General features: G+C 35.1%; 1 protein-coding gene across 1 annotated transcript in view; it reads right to left on the minus strand.

The window, feature by feature from the left end:
- Nucleotides 1-23,955, minus strand: part of SHPRH (SNF2 histone linker PHD RING helicase, E3 ubiquitin protein ligase) — a 69,392-nt gene that overhangs the window by 39,019 nt on the left and 6,418 nt on the right. Inside the window, exons 2-14 of the mRNA XM_004673916.2 lie at nucleotides 22,480-23,147; nucleotides 19,966-20,095; nucleotides 17,699-17,917; nucleotides 15,311-15,389; nucleotides 14,504-14,654; nucleotides 12,127-12,235; nucleotides 11,035-11,291; nucleotides 8,132-8,788; nucleotides 6,638-6,889; nucleotides 5,780-5,858; nucleotides 2,280-2,443; nucleotides 1,930-2,186; nucleotides 595-716 (exon numbers count right to left, since the gene is read on the minus strand). Of these exons, the coding sequence (XP_004673973.1) occupies nucleotides 595-716; nucleotides 1,930-2,186; nucleotides 2,280-2,443; nucleotides 5,780-5,858; nucleotides 6,638-6,889; nucleotides 8,132-8,788; nucleotides 11,035-11,291; nucleotides 12,127-12,235; nucleotides 14,504-14,654; nucleotides 15,311-15,389; nucleotides 17,699-17,917; nucleotides 19,966-20,095; nucleotides 22,480-23,115 (3,112 nt within the window). The 5' untranslated portion in view covers nucleotides 23,116-23,147. The remainder of the gene's footprint in view (nucleotides 1-594; nucleotides 717-1,929; nucleotides 2,187-2,279; nucleotides 2,444-5,779; nucleotides 5,859-6,637; nucleotides 6,890-8,131; nucleotides 8,789-11,034; nucleotides 11,292-12,126; nucleotides 12,236-14,503; nucleotides 14,655-15,310; nucleotides 15,390-17,698; nucleotides 17,918-19,965; nucleotides 20,096-22,479; nucleotides 23,148-23,955) is intronic.

A 23,955-nucleotide genomic window follows, 5' to 3' on the forward strand; every position in this document is an offset into this window, starting at 1 on the left:
TACCTAAATAGCTCAATGTTTTTAACAGGAATGAATGTTCAAATTTTGCAAAATATTTTTCTTACATTTATTGAGATGATCAAACAATTTTTCTTTTTTAGTTGGTATACAGTGAATTACATATCATTTGATTTTTTTAACCTTAAACCAATTTTTATTCATGGGATATGTGGTACTTAATCAAAATGCATTAGCCTTTTCATGTATCTCTGGATATGCATTCTGTTTAATTTTTTAAGAAGAATTCCATGCCTGCTTTTCTGACATTGGTATTTCTGTTTTCTTTCTGATATTTTGATATCTAATATTTATTTGATATCTAATTTAACTTCACTGTAGCTAGAGAATGTAACGAAATCTTTATTCACATCCTAAGTGTCCTAAAAAATCTTCCATTAATGGAAATGTCTGGTCAAAGCCCTTTACAGACTTTGAAATTTTTAAAATATTCTGCAAAATTATTTTCCAAGGTTGAACTCATTAAAACATGATCAATAGTGTATGTCTTTCTTGGGGGATTTTGATTTCTACTATAAATAACCTTCCTTATTATGTATGTGAAGAATCAAAGACAACAAAGCAATCACCTTCTACCTTTAATGATGTGGATGCCTGCTAAACCATTGAGAGCACAAACTAGCTGCCTATGTGCTTCTTCACATTCAGTTCCACATTTCTTTTGCAATGATGCCAGCAGCTCTTCCATGGTCATGGTGCTAAAAGAAAAGACAGACTGTTCAGAACTAGAAAGAAAATTCTAAGTGTTATTCCAGAAAAAGTACTGCCACATAAGAACCAGAGTACTAGACCCACCCTGGTGGCCAGCAGGTTAAAGCACAGCACTAAGAAGCTAAAGCCACTTCAGCACAAGTTCAATCCCCACCCTGGAGGTGACCCACATGGCGCAGCAGACCTCTTCTGACCCGCCCGCTGCTCCCCTCAGCAGTGTACTTCATTGATCCTCCTGTTCTGCTCCCCAGTTCTGTACACATAAATAAGTATATTTTTAACAACAACAACAACAAAAAAAGATCCAGAGTTCAAACTCTAACAGTCTTTGTGGTATTTTAGCATCTTTCTCTTCACTTCCATTATACCTCTATCACTTTTAACTTAGTAAGTTTTACTTTTTACAATTCTAGCGAACATTCTTGTAATCACATCATACTGTCTCCCATTTCATTCAATGTAGAAAGGAGTTAGAAAAAATTTAGCATACCAAATGATATATGAGAGTCAGAATGTTAAGACAGAGGTAGAATCCCTATGTCATAATTTAATTAACCTATATGTGCCTCAATTTTTTTATCTGTAAAAAAGAAGTAAGTTTCCAAGGATGAGGTCAAGTGCATTTTTACAAAAGTAGCCTGTGTAACCTTACATATTTACACAGAAACTGTTTTCACATTCTAAGATCTATAATCTTGGTCATCTCCCTTGTCTATAAATTGCTTAACTCAAGGAAAAAATCAATTTCTTTGTAATTTTTATAACACTTTTTTAATAACAGGTACTAAAAAAATCCAGAAGCATAAAAAGTAATTTTTTTGTGGGATTAAGTTTGGGACTCTAGAGTATTATGGACATAAATACCTTAATGTTTTAGGAAAAAGAAATAAAAGATACAACTGTAAGGAAAATATTTAACAATCATCTAATTCATTTATTTCCCTGAAGTGGGTACCCAAAAAAAAAATAAGAACAAAGTCTTTCATATTTACAGAGCAGCTTCCCTTCTCTCCCACCAAGACCTTGTTGACCCTCTTTAACAAATGTGATTTATGCCAGAGAAAAGCAACTTACAGCTAAAAATAATCAACAACTCAATACTAGAATCTGAATGAAACTGTGGGTAGAGAAGCTAATAGTTTAAATATTTCTATTACTATCATATTATAAATTGCAGCATAAGGAAACTGATAATAAAACCTTTTCTGGAGTGGCAAGAACTCGCCCCGGACAGCCTGTGGGTGGCAGCAGGCCTGCCTGAGCCTCAGCAACGGATACAGGATGGAGGTGACGGTCCTTCTGTCCAGGCTGCTGAGCTTCAGGGCCCAGTCCGAAATCTTCCTGAGTTTGACCACTGCATCCTGGCAGCACACCTCGTGCTGACGGTGATAGAAATGTCTCTCCACTGGAGAAAAATGCAGCCAGTGGGTTTCTTCTGTCTGAGGGGGTATCTGAATCTGTACAAAGGACAAAAAATATTTTACCTGGAAGTAAAGTTTTTCAGTTCAACTTTTCTTTGTTCTTAATCAATGAAAACATATTCTACTGACCTGGTCAATTACATCCTTCTTTGCAGACCTCCACAGTATCTTGGCAATGAAACTGTAGAGATGCTGAGGATTCTTCTTGCAGTAAGGGCGATAGAGAAGTCGGATCCACCAGTGTTTCACACAGTAAGGTTCGATACCAAGAAAGACCACTAACCCAAAAAGGTCTGAAACAAACAAACAAAAAGCACATTAAAAATAAATTTCTATCTATAGCTTACTAGTATTATGAGCAACTACTTTCATTGATACTACACAGTACACAGGCTCTGGAATCTGAAAGCTAATTTGTTTTGTTCTAGATTGTGTGCTAGATGATAAATTGTTTTTAAAGTGTATGAAAGCTGTGTAAAGCTTGAGCTTAATTCAAAAGTCTTAAATTTTCATCAGAAGTAAAATCATCAAAACTATTCAACTGAGTGTGCCTGATCAGAGATATATAAGAAGCTTAATGCATAGAAACTGATATAAAACTGGTGGTTTAGGAAACAAAATTCTAATCAGGAAATAGGAGAATTCTCTTCTTTATGGTCCCCTCAACATTATACCCTAAGCAAGTTTTCCATTTATTTATGATAAAATTTTAAAACATGGAAGACTGCTAGCATCTATACAGAATAGTCTGAAATAGTGGTAATAATGCTACATTAAGATTATGACTGAATTTAGTTTCCTTTTATTTTTCTGTACTCTTTTTAAAACATATGCCACCATCCTACCTACATTTGTTTTGGAGATGAACAATACATAGTTAGGTTGAGTTAAATTACTGTGGTTTTTGAAAGTAACATCTGAAAGAAACATCACCTAAATGCAGATATACACAATACATTTATACTGTGCTCAAAAAATCAAATTCCTTCTTTGCTACCTCTTCTTTGGGGCTCCAAGGGGGCCTCCAATTCAACTCGCCCAAATCAAATTCATCAGTTTTTGTCCCAAAATGCTTCCCTCATAGTGCTGTTCTTTCATAATATTGTCACCATCCATGGAGCCAAGTAAATCAGAAATCTTGGCATCTCCAGATCTATCACTAAGCCTTGGTCATTTTGTTTACCCATGTTTTTCTCTGATCATGTCGGGATACCCTGGTCCAGAACCAAAGTACCAGCATCAGTTTCCTTATTGCAACCAACCTTTTGTAACTACCTTCTTTGTCCTACTTTAAAGCCATTCTCAAACACTAGAGATCCTTTGAAATATAAACATAAATGTAAGATTATCCTAATCATTTTGTTGTAATCTTTTCCTCATCTCCTCATGGTTTCTTAATTAAAAAAAAAAAAAAAAAGTCCTCCATGGTCTGGTCTATACCATTTTGCTCATTTTCTCAACACATCTTGCTTCCCTTTTATACTCCTGCCTTAGTTGATTCCTTTGTGGTTTTTTCCTGCCACATGACCCTTAAGCTTTGTTTCCTCTACACTAGAGAATTCTTCCAACCCTCTTTACCTAGTTCATGCTAATGTGCAGATCTTGGTTCAGTTGTCACTTCCTCCTGAATCCTTATTAAGTAATCTCATGGAACATACTGTTTTTGAAAACTATTATAGTTAGAATTGTATATTAAACTCATATATGAATGTTAATTTGATTGTGACCTTATATTTATCTAAAAGTTTAATAAATGTTATATATAAAGAGACAGTGAGGGACATATAGCTCAGCAAGGTTAGGGAACTTGTCTTTTTTGGCCCCCTATTGTATATTACAAAGAATAAATGGACCAACAAGTGAACCACAAAGTATTTAGGCTATTCAAAGTCAGTATTTACAAAGAAACTACAATAAATAAATGAACACATAAATGGAAAACAACAAAAGTTGTAGCAAAAGCAGCTACCATTCTTTAGTTAATGTTTGCCAGATATTATGACAAATGTTTTGCTTACTTTCTTATAATTAAGCTTTGAAATACCCCATTTTACAAGTCAGGAAAAGGATTTATGCTCAAGTACCTTGTTTACAGACATACAACTCAAGAAGTTAGGGTGTGAACCGAGGTTCACCTATGCCCTAAAGCCAATGTTGTGCAATCTTAACAAACAGTATATCACATACATATGGGATGTGTAGGGCAGGAGAGGGTAATGCTCTCAACTATTTGGCTTTCCATGAAAACTAGCATGATTACAGTCTGTCTGAAGGAACATACTAAAAGCCTAGCAACATATGGAATGAAAACATCCTTATTTCGTTTCTCCTTGCTCGAGATGTGGTCCCTTTGGGATTCACAGATGGCCAGGTAGTCATTAATGAATAAATCATAAAGATCTGATTTCTGTCCATCAGTATAGCACAGTGGTTCTTACTAATGTGGGCAGGATGAGACTCTGGACAATGCCTGGAGTTATCTGTGGGTACCACAATTGCAGGAGAGGAAGTAGCACCCAGTAGGAGGAAGCTAAACATTTGCTGGGAGCAAAAGACAGCTCCCAACAAAAAAGAATAACCTGGTTTGAAAGGTCAATGAGGCTAAACTGAAAAGCAGCAATTTAATACAAAAAGAAAACAAGTGCAACATGTAAATCCTGGCAACCTAACATTCCCACTCTAAGGACAATAAAATGAGCAGTTACAGTGCAAATGTTCATGGTGTTAAAAAGTCATGAGGGCTCTGGAAGCTAAGAGGAGACTTTTGGGGTTGATTATCTTGAATATAGAAATAGATTCATAGGTATATATATATATGTCAAAAATTTACAAATTTTACCTTTTAAACACTTGTAGTGTTTATATATGTCATTTATACCTAACTTTTAAAAGTTATTCAGGAAATGCTTTATGTAAAATAATACTTTCAGCTTTAAATATGCACAATTTAAACTTTCAGCTTTAAATATGCACAATTTGCTTTATAAAGGTCTTAAAAATACAGCCCTTGCACTATGGAGAAAGTTATATGAATGAGAGTAATGTAGAAGCATCAGCTATCATGTGCATGTGGGAGGGACACAATCTAAATATCCAAGAGGAACGGCAGAAAGAATGATGGCATAAGCATATTGTTTGAAATTATAAAGCCATTAATATTTCATAACTCTTATAATTAATAAAATTCCATTTCTACTACTCATTGATTCAGTGAAAATTATGGTACTTGTTTTGATAAACACAGTTAATTAAAAGGATACCTTCTCTGACTACTGGCTACTTCCCCCTCGACCTCCTCCCAGGTTCTACTTTCTACCTAACACTTTGAAAAATTCTGAGTTCAGTTCAGTCCTATATTTACATTATTTAGATAGACACCGTAATTGCTCAATGTAGATTTATTCACTATATATCTGCTTTCTGACACATAAACAAACAAACAAAAAAATTACCCAATTTTCATTTAAAAAGTAAGTGTATGAAATTATTAGGAGTAAACTATAAACACATGTACGATTGTACATGTACATTTAAATTGAAAATTTCAGTGAAGACTAAACCAAACAATACTTTTACTTCAAAGCCATTAAGCTTTTCAAGTGTCCACATTTGTGCAGAAGCTACATTACCCTCCAGTCCTCTCTGTACCGGAGTGCCACTGATGCACCAGCGATTGACCCCACTCAAACGTTGAGCCATTTCTGCAGCCTGATGAGAGAAGTGTGAAATAACAGTAAACAAAGAAAATTGAAAGGAAAAATTAAAGAAGTCAGGGATATGTTTAGTCATGAAAATAATCTACAAAAGGTTACACCTCAGGTCAGATGTACTTGCTCTTATTTAATAGTTACCACACTCAGTGCTGACTGTCATATTCAATGGGCTGTCATCTAGGACAGCAAACCCTATTATGTAGGAGCTTGTCAAGTGCCACATTGGAGAGGAAACATAGCTCAAGCCTATGTAGGGTGAAGAGTCACCGAATACATTTCCTAGACCACCCAATTTCCAAATGTGAAATACTGCTAATAGAAATGCAGTAACTCATAAATTCAGTTCAGGTTACAGACTAGCAAGAGAAAACAGAGTAACAGAATAAAGAGATTAAGATAAAGCCTGCATGAAAATTTCATGCCCTAAAGTAGCATTTGCTGTTGCCATTTGGCCTCTGGGTTAAAAATGCCAAAGTCAACTTGGGCCCCAAGCTATCAGAACCTATGTGAGGAGCTTTCTGCTTAGCAGAAATCCTTCAATATAATGTTTCAATACAGTGTGCTTTAACCTGTATCACACATAAACACATCTTAGCCAAATACATATGGACACTGCTTATGAGCAACAATTCAGAGGTTTAGATAAGAAAAGACAAGCAAATCTAGAATGTTTAACAGCAAAGTTCTGGTCAACAACCTACTAGATTTTCTAAGCATAGCTCCCCTCCATCCTTTCCACCTTTTCCTTTCCCAATCTTCAGAAGAAATTCTCACTTTCACTGTAGGACATTCCACCATCTGAGCTTCATCCAGGCAGATTCTCCACCACTCTACAGCGACCAGGGGACTGGGAATGGCCATGTAGCGCTTCTGGTTTCGTAAGCGACGTCCATCCTCACTATTGCTGTGTGGGATATCTACGTAATTTAGTTCTGAGCGAAGGACATCATAAGTAATGATAACTATGTCCTGTTCTGCTAAAAAATGAGGCTGTAAAAAGCCGTCTTTTTTCACTCCTTGATATACCTAGGAAAAAATCAGCATAGATGGAGTTATTACAGAAAGGGATTTAAGATAGTTGAAATATTCATTTGCTTACAACCCTTACTATGTCTGTAGTAACTGTCTAGAACCAAACATTCTATGGTTATCTTCCAACCTGCCTAGTTTTGCTTTTAGTAAGGAAGACTAATAACATAAGAAATGTGAAAGGAACTATCAAAGAAGTAAATGTGATAGTGATAGCCTCACAGTGTAAAGACCAATTCTATGGTAGATATTGAAAAATATTCTTTTTCACATGTAGAGAAAAAGAAAAAAGGACTTGTAGGTAGGTGGATAGATGAAATCAATGGCATGTACAAAGTACAACAGTATGATGAAGTGTAAAATGCAGAACTACTATTTACTGTCTTTTCTGTTTCAGACACTGTGCTTACACTATGTCCCCTCTCTTCAACAGCTCTGTTAGTAGTTACGGTTCCAATCTCATACATATGTAACATGAAGAAACTTGCTCACAATTGGTAGAGACAAGATTCAAACCAAAGTTTGCCCACCTGAGGGAACATAGCTCCTCAATGTCAAAGCTGATGTTTTACTTATTATTATATTCATCGTGTATATGACAATGTCTGAAATATACAAAATCTGCAAAAAGCTTGTGTGGAAAGAGGAACAAAGGATGGAGCAGTATGACTAATATAGTAAATAATGGCATTAAATGACTACTACGTGCCAGCACATTACCAAAGTTTTTAATTTTCTCAGTAAGTCAGGTTTTAGGGGGCACTGTTTTCAAAACTTAGCATCATCATGGGTACACAATAGGTGCTCAATAAGTATCTGCTGAGTAAGTAAATTCTTATGTTATAGATGAGGTAACTGAACCTTATGATGATTTTAGAATTCAGAAGGGGGCAGACCAGACAAGTGGTAATTACTGCATAATGCTGTTTTTGGACTGTATTCCTGAATATGTATATTTATAAAAAGACTTGATCATTTACATGATCAAGAGTTTTTTTTTCAAAATTCTTATTTTTCTATTCAAAGTATTTTAATTTCTGAACTTCTAATGCCAGAGGAAAAAAGAAATAAACTGCTTAATCTTCTATTTCTCAATTTCCACTTGAAGTTCTGATTAAATATATTTTTCTCACTAAGTTAAGCTTTGGGGGTAAACAAAGCAATAAAGATTTTAAAAATTATCATGAGAAGCATAAATTTACATTCTCCTATCCTTTTATAGAGCCCAAACTGCCTTACCAAGACGCGAAGAGATGATGACCTTACATGCCTGTTGATTTCATCCACCCACTGGTGACAGATGGAGCTCGGTGAGATGATCAAAGTTGCTCTTGTTGATACTGGCTCCATTGCAACAAGGCAGTGGGGGCAGTAAAAAGGTTTAATTGTCAGATTCTTCTCTTCATAATTTACACATTTTGCATGTTGCCACAGGTGGCATTTCAGGCACTGAACACGAGCCTTACGGTCAGTCTGGTCAAGTTCACCACATATGCACTCAAACCGGTAGTCAGAGGACTCACAGGGACTCATGTTACACTGTGGTGCATCAGCTCTAGCAGGGGTTAGAGATTCAGCCTGGTCCTCTGCTGCGTGGTCTTGCTTGACATCAAAGACAGCTACACTTTTGGATGTGGTTACTTCAGTGATTCCAGAGTTACTGGCAGCTGGATGGTGCTCTTGTAAATGGAGACTGATGTCAGGCTGGCCTTTTCCCTTTTTGGAGGAAGGACTAGGCTTTTTCCTCAACTTAATACGATTTTTCCTGGCTTTATAATAGTAGTAGTAAGGATCATCATCATCATCGGAGGTGTTTGAAGGTAAATATTCAGAATCAGTGTCCTTGGTCTCTAATCTTCTGGATTCTTTCTGAATTTTCCTTGGACTCCCCACTGCCTGTGAAAAGTATTATTTATAATAAGTTAATTTTTTGAACTTCAACCTCCCACTTTATTTATATGATCTACATAAAAATCCAGTGGCCAGTCTTTGCTACCCTTTTCCCTGAGGAGGATCACTCCTGATCAGTGGCTTTCAATCTGCTCTCATGAAGAACCCTCTCCATAGAAAAGGATGGCTCAACTACCATGTAAGATTTGGAAAGAGGAAAAATAAAAAAGATACTAAAATTCTGATATTATTAATAATATTCTACTAATATTCTAATATTAATTTTTTATAAATTATGTTCTAATTCAATAAAGTATTAACAGTTTATAGAATATAGCTACCAACTAGGACAATCATAAAATACCAAGTAAATATATATATAATAAAAATAGGGTTTACATGGATTCAAACTTTTCTCTTTAAATAGATAGGATTTTTGATTAGTAAAGGAGCAATAATTATTTTTATACTGGAAATATAAAAAATCTAAAAACCAAGATGGCAAAAGTGAAAACTAAATAACAAAATCTGAAACAAACAATTGGCGCTATCAGCTATAACCTGCCCTGTAAGGAGTACATGTTTAAGATTTGGAGAAGAAATGCTGCTGCAGAGGAGTTGCTAAGCTATCAAGACTCTGGGGATTCAGAGCTTCAAGTTGTCAGTTATGCCAAAATTGACCCAGTTATTCAACCTCTTTGTATGTGATATTTTAGTCCCTCCATCATAATATATCTTTTTTAAGATTTATTTGTGCATACAGAACTGGGGTGCAGGTCAGAGGTGGAGGGGAGGTGAAAGGCTTCAGCAGAGACAGAAAGGGGAGCAGAACAGGCAGATAGACGAAATGCACTGCTGAGCATTTCGCACTGTCCACTATCATATTTTAAAAAAAGGTTAATATTTTTTAGGTAGTGTAATTATTGGTAACTTTCATTTTCTTCTTTTTTTTTTTTTTGCTGAGCACAGCGGGGGGTGGGGGGGGTCAGAAGAGGTCCGCTGCACCAATCTGGGTGGCCTCCAGGGCCGGGGATCGAACTCACACTGAAGTGGTTGAGGCTCACTTGCAGTGCTGCATCCTAACACATTGTGCCAGCAGGCAGGTCCACTATCACATTTAAAAAAAAAAGGTTAATATTTTTTAGGTAGTGTAATTATTGGTAAATTTCATTTTCTTTCTTTCTTTTTTTTTTGCTGAGCTCAAATTCTTATTTCTTTTATTGCTTGTGTGAAATTATTTTTCATGTATTTGCACACTGCAGATGAGTGAATCCATCTGAAGTCTGTCTCTCACTTTTTGTGCTATTATATCATGAAAAAAAGGTTAAAGCTAAGCTACTTGCCACTGCAGTTACTGAATAAATTCTGTTTTTCTCCTCTGTATCTGAGTCTCCTCCTACAATTATTTACTAAATGTCAGTTCTATGCCAGGCATCATGTTAGATGCTGGGGATACAAATATGAGTATTTCACCCTTACACTCAAAGGGGAGTACTAGAAAAGAGAGAATAAAAAAGAAAAACAATATATGAATGTATGGAAAGAATGTGTAACAGAGAGGGGTTGTATTAGGGAGGTAGGAGCCAGCATCACTGCCTAAAGTGACAGTAGTGCTTAGATTGAATAGAAGCATTGAGAGACACATAGGATAAATGAAGCCAAATTACTATAAAAAAAATTACTTTTTCAGTGGTGGAAGGCTTACTAAAAATACAAAAATTCACTGCAATAGTCTATACTGGGTGAGGATAAAATGTTGCATACTCTACCACAGGAAATGAGTCCTTCATCTATTTTAACAAGAGCAAAAACAGTAATATCACACTGATTACTAACTTTAGTCTCTTCTTGTTTGAAAATTTGTAACTATTTTCATAAAAGCAAACTGAAATTACTGGCACCAAATAAGTTTTATAACAAATGTATACATTTCATAACATGATAACATGGGAAAAATTAGCATTTATGGAAATGATACAAAGTGTACATAAAGAACTTTGGAAATGTGAAGTATTGTTAAGTTTTATTAAAGTATGGAGCAAACATTGTAACTGCTGACAATAGAATGAAGACAGAGAAATTGTTTTCAACTCTATGTTATACTTTACCAACTAATTTCATAATTTTCTCAACAAATATGTATTGACTATTTACTATGTACTGAGCATTTTTATCTTGGTTTGATGATCCATAATAAAGAACTTCAGGAACAACTAAAGAATCACATATAGCTTCTTAATAAATACTATTACCTGTTTTTTTGTTTTATCATATAGATCTTCTTCCTTGTAATTCTTCCCCAAAGTAAAAGTCCCAGAAAAACCATGGCCTTTGATTTGCTTCACAAGACCTTCAAAAATTAAACATTTCAACATCCGTTTCAGAAGACTCCTGTTCCGCTGAACATCATATCTATATATAGAACTGACATACTTGTAGATGGAAAGAATGGAAACTCCTTTCTTCCCAGTCATTTCTTTCACAGCTGTCAGGATCATCACACGTGTAGCTAAATGCAAAAGAATAAGCTACCTCAGTCAAAATAATTAAAATTAGAAGAAAATAAGACACAAGTGAATCATAATGTGCACTGACAATGCAAGAAAAAAATAAGTCAAAGATTTATTGAAGATATACTATGCATAGTCATTATGAAGAATATGTAATAATTTATTAACACATTCAGAAATAAATTACTGTAACAAAAATAAGAATTTGGGCCCTCCCTGGTGGTGCAATGGGTTAAAGAACATAGTGTTATGAAGCTACTGCAGCCACTGCAGCACAAGTTCATTCCCTGGCCAGGGCTGACCCACATGGCATAGTGGACCTCTCCTGACTCGCCTGCTGCTCCCTTCAGCAGTGTATTTCAGTCTATCTGCCTGTTCTGCTCCTCACTCTGTCTCTCGTTTATCTTCTCTTCCTCCACATCTCTGGCCTGTACCCCAATTCTGTATGCATAAATAAATCTTTAAAAAAATAAAATTATATATGTTAATTTGTTAATCTTACAAAGCAAATGCTATTTAAAATTATGTTAAAAAGACTTGTACAATTATGCTACCACAGATAAGGGAAACACTTATTTCCCAGAACTTGAAGTAGCTATTCCTGAGAATACTCAAAACCTGTTTTAATTATAAACTAATGAATTTAAAAATACCTGATTAAGAGCTAGCCGGGCAAATTAAAAAATCTTTAACTTTGTTAACGTGGTATACTTGGAATTGAGTCCATTTATTCAAAGTATAAACAATCGTAAAAATAATTTTTCATAATAACTACAAGGAACTTGTTGCGAAGGATTACAAGAAACATAACAAGGTATCATAAGAAGTACTTACGAGGGCACTGAACTTTCTCCTTTGGTTCAAATTCCATATTCTGGGTTTCTGTGTTTTTGACTTTTCCCCCAGAACAGTGTGATGGAATGAAATAATTCACCACCTTCCCCTGACAAAAACAACATCCAGTAGTCACTCAAAATGTTTGTTCTCAGTATTTGGAGTTGCTAATTAAAATTAAGCCTTTTTTTATTCAGAAGATGCAAAAGAGTTGTAAAAAACTATGAACACATAGATGGCAAATAGGTGCATGAAAAGACACTCAGCATTATTATCAGGGAAATGCAAATCAAGCCACAGAGAGATAGCACCTCACACCTGTTAGAATGTCTAGTGTCAAAAAAGAGAAGATATGCATGTTGGCAAGGATGATGGTGCAAATTCTGACACACAGTAGGTACAAATACAAGTTGGTACAGCCACTAAAGAAAATAGTGCAAAGGTTCCTCAAAAAACTAAATAGAAATACTATATAATGTAGCAATTCCACTTCAGAGTATTTAACTGAATAAATGAAAATATTGAAAAGATATATTCACTGCCGCAGTATATGAGAACAACCAGTAGAGGAGAATAATTTAAGTGTCCACTGTTGGATGAATGGATAAAGAAATTATGATACATGCACTAGAATGGAAAAAGAAATCTTGCCATTTGCAACAACACAGATGGTCCTTTAGGGCATTATAATAACAGAGATAAGTCAGACAGAGAAAGACAAATACTATATGCTCTCACTTAAATGCAGATTCTACAAAACTAAACAAAAACCAAACTCATAGATACAGAGGACAGAATGGTGGTTGTGAGAGAGGAGTGGGATAGTAGATGAGTAAATTCGGTTGGGGGGTCAAATGTACAAGCTTCCAGTTATAATAATAAATGAGTCATGAGATCTAATGTAGAGCATAGTGACTATAATTAGTAATAATGTGTATTTGAAAGCTGTTGAGACAGAAGACTTTGAAAATTAACATTTCTAGAAGAAAAAATTTTAGCAGTGTGGTGAAGAATGTAAGATTCATGGTGATCATTTCACATTTACAGGTATTGAGGCACTATGCTGCATACCTAAAGGAAATATAAACTTATGTAACAATTATACATGAAAAATTAAAAGAAGGCTATATATGCTATTTGTATACAAAACTTTATAGTTTACAGCTGGCTTGAGCAGTAATCTGTGCATAGTATCTTAATTTGAATGTGAAGTGTGAAACTTTTTAAGGTTTGTTTCAATATAAAATTAACCTACACAATGTCTAGCAATGCTGAAAAAAGCTTAGAATAAAAATATAAACTAAATAGAAAGTTGCAAAAAGAAGTTACTGACAGTTAAAACTGTATATGTCAACTAATTTTCCTACAAAGGAAATATGCATTTTCTACTACTGAGTCAAATAAGAAAGGCAAATCTTGCAAACATGATCCTACTGACAGATGACATAATTAAGAAGGATGTTAGGATAGTGGGCCTTGCAGGTGACTACAGCTGTATCCTTTATTAATGGCTTCATTTCAGCATGATTTAATATGATAATTTCAGATTTCATTTTTGAAAAATATAAGCTATGAACCACATTTGTTTCAGTGGAGTTTTTTTTGTTTTGTTTTGGTGAAGTCTAAAATTTATATTTCTAAACAAAATTACGTATTTTGGAACAAGGACTTAGGAATTTGTTTCATGTAGGAATCCATTCTGCTACCTACCCTATAGTTTTAATTACTAGAGTATAAGATTTACATATCTGAAGTTAATACAAATAAAAAATATGTACCTTGGCCCTCCCTGGTGGCGCAGCGGGTTAAAGCACAGCACTAAGAAGCTTAAGCCACTTCAGCATGAGTTCGATCCCCGCCTGCCCACCCCAGAGGAGATCCACATGGCGAGGCAGACCTCTCCTGACCCGCCCGCTGCTCCCCTCAGCAGTGTACTTCGTTGATCTGCCTATTCTGCTCCCCACTCTATCTCTGGTGAATCTTCTCACCCTCCACATCTCTGGCCTGTACCCCAGTTCTATATGAATAAATAAATAAATCTTTAAAAAAAATATGTACCTTAAAAATATTTAGTGGTACTATGGAGACTTGTAGTGACAAACATTTAAGGAATAGTATTTTCCTAAGGAAGTTTCTCTGCCAACTAGAAGCTTGGTGACAGCAAATCCCCTTTCTAGTTGGCCAACAGCAGTTAAATAAAACCCTGCAGGGTCAAAAACATCCCATTCTGTACTCACTTGAAGTTAACTAACATAAATCATTAGCTGCAGAGTAAACTGAAAGTGTTGACTTGAGTGCCAAACAAATGTCTAACATATGATGCTTTTTTGAGAACATATGTCCCCAGCTTTTCCAAGCTCGACAGTTCTCCTCCTACCTCAGGAAGAGTGAGAGAATCTTGTTTGACATCTTGTCGAGTATGTGTCAGAATCAGAGCCAAAACCTCCACTGTCTTTCCAAGACCCATTTCATCTGCTAAGATTCCACCAAGCAACTGTGGCCCAGCATTTGGGTACTCACGGATAATGCTATAGGAAAATAAAATAATAAAAACACATAATAGAAATGCAAATGAAGATTATATTGTCCTAAAGAGAACTGGAAGGAATGTGTAAAAGTTAAGTTTGTTGAAACTACATTTTAGGGTAAAACAATTCAAATCTCAAGATCATAAACATGAAAAATGTGATAATGAAAATACTGCCTGAGCTGATGACTTAAGTCTGCAGAAAGAGGAGTGGTACTGAGAACTACCTGTCGCTTTTTCTCTTTGATAATTAAAGGGGGCATGTCTGCTTCATTTCTGGGTCCTTAATTAATCTGTGAATAAAAGGGGCAATCGCTACTAATTCGCTAATGATATTTAATGATCCCTAAAACTTTCTTATATTAAAACTGACAAATTTAATGAAAAAATATAAAAACTCACATATAAGGTGACATTCTTATTTAGAATTACAATATCTTTTAATGTCAATAATTATATACTTTAAATCTATTATACTGCATTAATTGGCTGAAATTTACAAAATGCTATTAATCCAAGTATATTCAATGCATAAAAATGTCCAGCATGACTTTTACTTGGTATTCCTTTAAGAGATACTATCATAGATATGCTGCCAGTCTCATTTGGCTTTCAGGTATTTATTTTCAATACCAATCACCTAAAGCTTTGTCTTACCAGCCTGTGTATGGATTGTAGTAGAGTTTCAAACCCTCAGATGTAACAATCTCTCGCCATAAGAAGTGCAGAGCATTTTCTAAAGAAAAACATAAGCAGATGAATCAATTTTTATTTTCCTTTTTGCCAAAGAATCACAAAAAATAATCCATCAGGATACCCAGGAACCACAGATACCCAAGGGCAAGATTAAGATCCTGCTTTTCCTTGTCTCTACTTCAAAATATTTACTAATATCTTTTGCTGTGGGCACCAATATTTTTCATCTAAGTGATGAAGTCAGAAAAGCAGAGGATTAACAGGAAAAGTAATACATAGAGACTACCCAGTAAAGGAAATCAGCTTAACTTTTATAAATTCTCCCAAAAGATGTCTAAATATAACTAAAAAGACATATGCCAGTGGGCTGTACATTTACCCTAGAAGATCTAACCTTTTACATGGGTGTGAGAGTAGGAGGAAAGGCTTACTTAATGGAGGGGGAAAAAAATCTGAAACTGTAACAGTAAAAACAAGTACAGAGCTTGTTTTGACCAGAATCTTCTTTTATCTATCCCTCCCTGTAATTTTTTAAGTTGATTGAACTGTCAAATATAAAGTCTGTCTGTAACCACAAATGAGACAGCACATAATTCTTTGTTGCCTTTTTTAGGGGTTATCTGGTGAATAATAAATTAAAAAATAAAAAGTTTCAATTTATGGGAACCATAGAGGGCAAAAGAACACATGGAGGTTTTAGCAACAAAATCTTATAGTCTATGGACAAAACTGATACATGTAGCATAGATGAATCTAATACAGTATGCTGAAAGAAGTCAATTTCCCCCATAACCCCAAGTGTACATATTTTGACATACTAGTTATTGTTTCAAAAATAGGCAAAACTAATTTATGATGACAGTGCTTGCCTCCTGAAGAAGTTGGCAGGAGAACTGATTGGGACATGAGGGAATTTTCTGGACAGATGGAAATATTTTATGTCGGCACTCTAATAGAAATATAAAAGAGAAAAATAAAAAATTAATTTTAACATTTTATTTAGCCCAATATAACCAAGATTTTATCACCAATATACAAGGACTATAAATTATTAATGAGATATTTTACTATTTTTATGGTACTTCAAATCTAATGTGTTTTTTAAAGTTGTAGCATGTAATAGTTTGGACAGCCACATTTCATATCTCATGAGGGATGTATGGTGCTATCTTGTGGTTACTTTTCCCGGTTATTTTTGGACAGGTCCAGTTCTATGTCTTAAGTAGTTTGCTGGATACATACATGCACAGATCTTGTAAAACATACTACAGTGTCTCAAGATCTGTGCAGTTTATACATGTGTTACCCCTTAAAACTACTTAAATTTCATTCAAGAAAACATAATATAATTCATGTGAAACTAACAAGTTGTAAGACAGAAAACAGAATGAATGAGATTAAAAGAAAATAATAGACAGTAAATAATTTTAGGGATATTTTCTGGTTTCAGATTTGAACAAAAGAGAACACAGTAGTAAAGAAAGACCTGGTGATGTTAAGGCATTATTGTTTTAAAATTTATTACTACATATGACTTTATGTCTCTTTAAACAAAACCCTCACCTTCTAATAAAACAATTGAAATATTAACAGAGGAAATGATATGATATGTGGGATAGCTGCAAAATAACTCAGACTAAGGGGGGGGGATGGGATGAAATAATTTTGGCTATGAATTGATATCTATTTTTGAAAACAAAAAGTTTAAGAAAAATGAAGTTTGTTGGATAAAAAAGTGTAAACTTCAACAAGTGGGAGAAACAAAATCACTAACTAAATCAAAACTATATAGAAAGAAAAAATCAGTACTTCTTTTTCTAGAATCACATAAAAATCTCATTTTGTGTCCATCTGTTTTAAAAAATGTTCATAAAGAAACAGCATAAATGAGTGAATATGCTACTTTCAAGAAAATACTAAATAAATGACAACTTATTTATTTTGTGTGGTAAAAGAGTTACAGATCAAGTCCAGTCCCTACTTTGCTAACATTCATCATTAAATTGTGATGTTTTAGCAAGATTCCTACCCAATCAATTTCTAGAAACAATTTTTAATTGGAATATTGTCCTAAAACGTTTCAATTTTTAAAGGTCTAATTAAGGCAGATTTTTTTTTTTTTGGTAAAAAACTCAGTTCAAACTTTCGTGTATGAGGGAATTCATAAATGAATTTTGTCAGATTTCAATTCTGAAGGATTTCTTAGAAAATAATTTTGGTTAGAGTAATACCATTCTATACCACTGATCTTTGCAATATAATTTGCTTAAAGATAAATGTACTGCCATAATGTTGCTAATATAATTCCTCTGTGATCACTTTTGTCTTCTTTAATCATTTTATACTTGCCACTAGCAGGAAGACGCTTGAATTGCTCTTGCTGAAGCATCCAACTGACCGCCTCTCTTTGGTACGGTCTCAGCACAGGAATCAGTGCAGGGTGCTGGACGTCCACATGGCTGGATTGTGTTTCTTGCTGATGTGTTTGTTTCACAAAGTGATAGAGATCATCAATGTCCTGTCCTTCTGGTTCACTCTCTGATTCTTCCTCATCCTCTTCCAACACATCTGTACATCAAACAGTAAATTAACTCAAAACAACCAGACTCACCTTTGACAACTACAAGCAATACTTATTCCAGGAACATGCTTAGAGCTCTACCAACTCTAGTACCTTGCTGTGTTTTGTGCTTGTAATGCCTTATTCCCTTCTTTTTTACTCATCAAAAAATACCCATCCAAGGTATCTACATTTTCCATGACATTTTCTTTTATTTTTACTAAGAAATAGTGTTCTGGTGCAAACTAATACTTGAGATACAATACACTGCAAACTGTCTAGTAGTGCAGCTGTTATGTATCATCTTCCCCTTTCCCACTTAACTGAAATGCTCTTTGAAGGCAGAGGATCTTTTGTTTTTGTAGCTCCTCAGAGCAGCTAGCAAGTGCTTTGTACATTGTAGATATTCAATAAACATTTCAGAAACTGAATATGAGTATCATCTGCAGTTTATAAAGGTTAATTTATTTCACTTCTACATCTTAACAAAAATCCACAGACAGACATAATCTTTTGACTAGTAAAACAAGGGTTCTAATTCTATTCCCTATGCTGAAAAAGGACAGGCATTTAAGAGGACATTATCTCATATATTTTAGGGTAAAAAAGCTTGTGCCACCAAATATATAATTTACTTTTTTAAATAAAGAAATGTTATGTGGCCCTCCCTGGTGGCACGGAGGTAAAGCACAGCACAAAGAAGCTTAAGCCACTTCTGCATGAGTTCGATCCTTGCCTGCCCCGGAGGTGACCACATGGCGAGACCTCTCCTGGCCTGCGTGCTGCTCCCCTCAGCAGTATACTTCGTTGGTCAGCCTGTTCTGCTCCCCACTCTGTCTCTGGTGAAGCCTCTAACTGCCCCTGCACCTCTGGCCTGTACTCCAGTTCTGGTTGAATAAAGAAATCTTTAAAAAAAAAATGTCATGTAAGATTTTCAAAATTTTACAGTTAATGCGATATTACATGCTTAATTATTTCAGACTGTTACTATAATATCTAGTATTGACAACAAATTTGAAGTTTTCCTTTGAAGATTTTGAACTGGATTAATTTTCAATGCAGAGTAATGGAATTTAAAAAAAAATATTTATTTATTTATGCATACAGAACTGGGGTATACAGGCCAGAGGTACAGGGGCAGGGAGAGGATTCACCAGAGATGGAGTGGGGAGCACAGCAGGCAGATGCCAAAGTACACTGTTGAGGGGAGCAGCAGGCAAGATTCTTATCACAATTACAAAATGTCAGATGTACTTGGAAGTATTCCTTTCAATTCTGAAACAAGCAATTTTCCTTCTTCTAAGTCTTTCCTTCAACTTTCTAAGTCTTTAACATACAAAATAATTTGCTTAATAATATGAAGCTTTGCAAAGAATGTACTGCAGAGACAAATCAAACTTAGAAACTTATTTCACAAATATTCCAGTATGAATATGTTCTATAATTTGCATTTGACACAGTGCTGACCCAGTATGTGCAGAATTTGGAGAATTTCAGCTGCTTTTCCAGAACTGTGTTAGTGGGCTTTATCAAGCCATCTACATTCTCCCTTGGGAACCAAAAGCAGACAACACTAAAACTATAGTACTGACCAAGAATGCAATGTCTTCCAGGAAACAGAACAAAGCTAACTGATCTTTAAGGGAAGCAGGCTCTTGATATTATTTATTAGGCTGCAAAGGAGAGACTGAATAAAGGCCAGCAAAAGTCTCTAGCCATGGCAAAATAAACACAGAAATAATACAAACAAAACAAAACAAAACAAACAAATAAACAAAAAACGCAGTAAATTCAGGTGCCTTTAGTCTCTGCATACTGACTCACAAACCTATCATGATTGCCTACTATAGTCAGGAACAGTGTTAAGCAAATAAAACACCAATTAAATTAATGGGGGTATCTCATGTAAGTATAATTCGTCAGACAGTGATTTCATGAAGGTTGTTTAATTTTTATTATGGTGTACTAGCTTTTTCTTTGAAAACTGTACAAAGAAGTTAGAGGGAAATCCCAACTCCTAAGTAATAACAATTATAAAGTTTATTTTTAAAATTACCTGGAATAATAAAATTGTATAATTTTTCCATCACTCTCTTCATAAGCTGATTGAACTTTTTCATTCTTGAATTTGCATCACTCAGAAAGTCTAGTTTTGCTAGGCCACCTTCCAAAAGATAAATTCCAACCTACAAAGAATAACCAACATAGGGATAGCTTTAATTGCTATATCGTTCCTCAAGGACATGAAAAAACATATTTTCCCATAGCTGTTTTTATTCAGAGTATTTGTCCCACAAACACCAAACACATGGCTACCAAAACCACCTATTTTTTTTTTACTTTCAGTAGTAGTAAATTACTCACAAATGAAGTGTTTATTGTATGCAACACACTGTTCAAATTGCTAGAAAAAAAACATTACTTTCCTAACTAGGAACAAATATGACCAGAACATCAATTCTACTTACCAAGTCAAGATTTCCAAACTTGAAGAGCATTAGAGTAACTAATGAAATTAGTTAAGAATGCAGGTTTTCCAAAAAGATTGAGACGCACATGCCAGGATTATTCTTTTTAAAGATTTACTTTTAGCTATTTATGTACACAAGAACTTTGGTGTAAACCAGAGGTGCAAAGGGATGGGTGTTGGTGAAGGGATTTACCAGAGAGGGTGGGGAACAGAACAGCAGGATCTACTAAAACACACTGCTGAGGGAAGCAGTAGGTGAGACAGGAGAGGTCTGCTGTGCCATGTGGGTCAGCCCTCTGCCTGGGGATCAAACTTATGCTGCAGTGGCTGCAGATAGCTTGACAGCACTGAGACTTTAATCCCTGCACCACCAGGGAGGCCCATGCCAAGATTCTTAAGTACAGTTAGATCTAGGAACTCTACCACTAGATCAATAACTAAAATATAAATGAAAATAAGCATTAATAAACATGAGGTATCTTAATTCTGGTGAATCAATGTATGAAACTTTGTAGTCAAAATATTTTGACTACATTGATATTTAGGAGTCAAACAAACAAGGAAAATAATTAGTTTACTTTTGACCCAAATAATCCCATTTGCAAAATGGAGAGATGTCAACTTGAGATAGCTGTAATTGTCCTGAACCTGTTCCGTACTTACTGAGATTCCCATATTCTTTCACCAGCATTATGCAAGAAAAAGTAATGAGGTTATACTGATTATTATTTGTAACCTCCCTGGGTACACTGAGAGACAATTTACTATAGATAAATGTTTCAATATTTATGAAAATTAGAATCAGAAAACAGAACAGATCAAGACTAGGCGTTTGGGGATATGGATAAAACATTGACATATACGCCATATATTTATTATTTTAAAGTCACGATTTTGGCACTCACGATCAGCAAAGAAGGGAGTACTTGATTGCATAGCTTCACTGTTTAAGGGAGAATTAATTAAAATCTAACATTTCTAAATTTTCTCATTTCCTTCTGTCAATTCTGAAACTATAAATGGGACTATTAATGTAATTGCTTTTTAATGTGGGAGAACTAACACAGTTTTTAATTGAGCAAAGGTGCATTTACCACTTAGAATTTCTTTTCCTTTCATGTTTTAGTGAGAAGGCATATTAACCTGTTCATATTTTACAAAATTCATTTGCTTAAATTGAATACCTGCTTCTCAAGTTGTATGACGTAAAAAGAGTGTTGTTGTTGTTGTTTTTTTTTTTACATTTCATATAGAAAGAAGCTAAAATCAGAACATCTAAGTGACTCACATAAAGTTACTTGGGTAATAAATAGAGCATGAAATGAATGATATTAATTTATTCATTTATTACAAATATGTTTGGTGTCAGGCATTTTATTGGCTATGAATGTCTATTCTAGTGAGGGAGAAAGATATAAGTTCTAAGTATACTAAGTTGTAAGTATACTACACATGACCAAAGCAAAAACAAACATTTGCATCAGATATTATGGAACACCATTCACAGGGGTTAAGAAAAGATTTGCCTAGATGAAGTAATATCTGAGCTGAATGTACAGAATGACCAGGAGTTAATTGGGAAGAAGGAAAATCCCAAACAGAAGGAATGGTGAAAACAACAGTAAAGATGCAGAAAGACAGCAAAGGATATAAAGGAAATGCATTAATTTGAAATTTCTGGGACAAAGTAAAAAGTAGGATAGAGCAGAAGTAGACAGATGACATGTAGTTCTGTAGGAAGTAAAAATGGTGTCGTGTCTGCACTATGTTATACAGTTCCAGAGACAAGGCAGATGAAGAAGATGAAAAGGCAAGCAGGGAAAAGATTAAAGAATCACTACAAGAAGCAGAAGAGATGGTAAGCACCAAACAAGTCTTTGAGAATAGAACTGAAAAGCAAGACAGCCATGAGAAAGGACAGCCTCGACTGGCTGGCTATCATGCACATATTTAAGCTATTATAAAGGCTACAAATTCCAAGTAAGTTATTCCCTATAATAAAATAAACTTACTGCTTCCTTTTCAGACCTTACTTCTAAATAACTTCAAAATGGACTGTAAATGTCAAAAACTTGAGAAGAAACTACAGAAAATGAGTACCTTGATAACGTGACTGCCTTCTTGCCTGTGGCAAAGTTTTATTCTTCTCTTCTTCTGCAGCCACCCCAAATCGTCTAACATTTCACCACTGAAGGATGATTCCACTTGTATACTTTTGTTACAAATACTGATTGGTTCTTTGAGTCCTTTTTCTTGTTTCTCTACATCTTCCCCTTCTGAAGGAACATAGATCAGGAACTTATTGCTTGACTCTGAACTCATCAGTGTGAAAGTCCTTTCAGAAATATTTTCAATTAAACTCTGTTCAGGCAGAAGCTGAAGAGTTAATTCTCCTAGAAATGCTTTCCAAGAGCTATCGAAGTGATGGGGAGAAATCACGATATTCAGCTTTACAGACAAAGGGGGTAAAATGCTACCAGTTTCCTCTTTACTAAGTGATTCTGAGATGCTCACCATCTCTGCACACCTCTTCTTATCAATGTGAGCCACTTCTTCCTGGAGGCTATCATCTAGAATGAGGTACTGAGAAGAGGAATCTGAACCTTGGCAGGGATGACCATGCTCAGTTGGGGTGAGAGGTTCATTTCTTCTGTCTTCATGCATATTCCAGCAAAGCTGCTGCTGCTTTTCTTCATCTACTTTCATTGGAGGAGCCCGCTTCCTTCGGCTGCTCATTTTCAGCCTCTCTTGGTTGATAAATGTGAACTCTAGAAAACAAATGTAACAACAGGCACTCTAAGAGGGGACTTTAGTACTCAGATGGGAAATTCAGCATCAACTAAATGTTCACACATATAACATGAAACCTTCAGATACACACAAAGCAATGGATTTTTTTTTTTTAATTAAGGCAAGGTTAAAAAGCACAATGACCATAAATAGTATCATATAAATTCTAATAGTCTTACTGGTCTTCAATGGGTATATTTAACAATCATTAATTTTTATATAAATTCTAAAAGTACATTTAGTGAATAGCATGACAATAAGGAAAATCTCTCAATGCTTACTTGAGTACAACGTATTCTACAGCCACCTACTCCTATTAACCTCTATCCCTAACCACCCTGTTCCAAATCTAGGAAAGAATGAGAAATGTAGTTTAGAGAAACAATTCAGGAACACACAGTCCTTTTTAAAAACAAACCAAACCATGGGGAAATCTCAGATGACCACAAACTTTATTGCATTCTTTTGTTATTTATTATGCATACGAGAAGTGGGGTGTAGGCTAGAGGAACCTGGGGTGAGAGAATTTACCAGGGACTGAGTGGGGAGCAGAACAGTTGGATCTACTGAAATACCCTGCTGAGGGGAGACAGGAGAGGTCTGTTGCACCATATGGGTCAGCTCCACGGCTGGGGATGGAACTCATGCCACAGTGGCCAGTGATAGCTTGATAGCACTGAGACTTACTCCTGCAGTAACAGCAGGCCACTATATTGCATTTTTTAATAATAAACAGAGGGAATAAAAATGAACAGTGAAACAACAATATAAATGTATTAGCAGAAA

This window comes from Condylura cristata, unplaced genomic scaffold, assembly GCF_000260355.1.
Source record: "Condylura cristata isolate star-nosed mole 26May11 unplaced genomic scaffold, ConCri1.0 scaffold00001, whole genome shotgun sequence".
In the NCBI taxonomy this organism is placed as follows: Eukaryota; Metazoa; Chordata; class Mammalia; order Eulipotyphla; family Talpidae; genus Condylura; species Condylura cristata.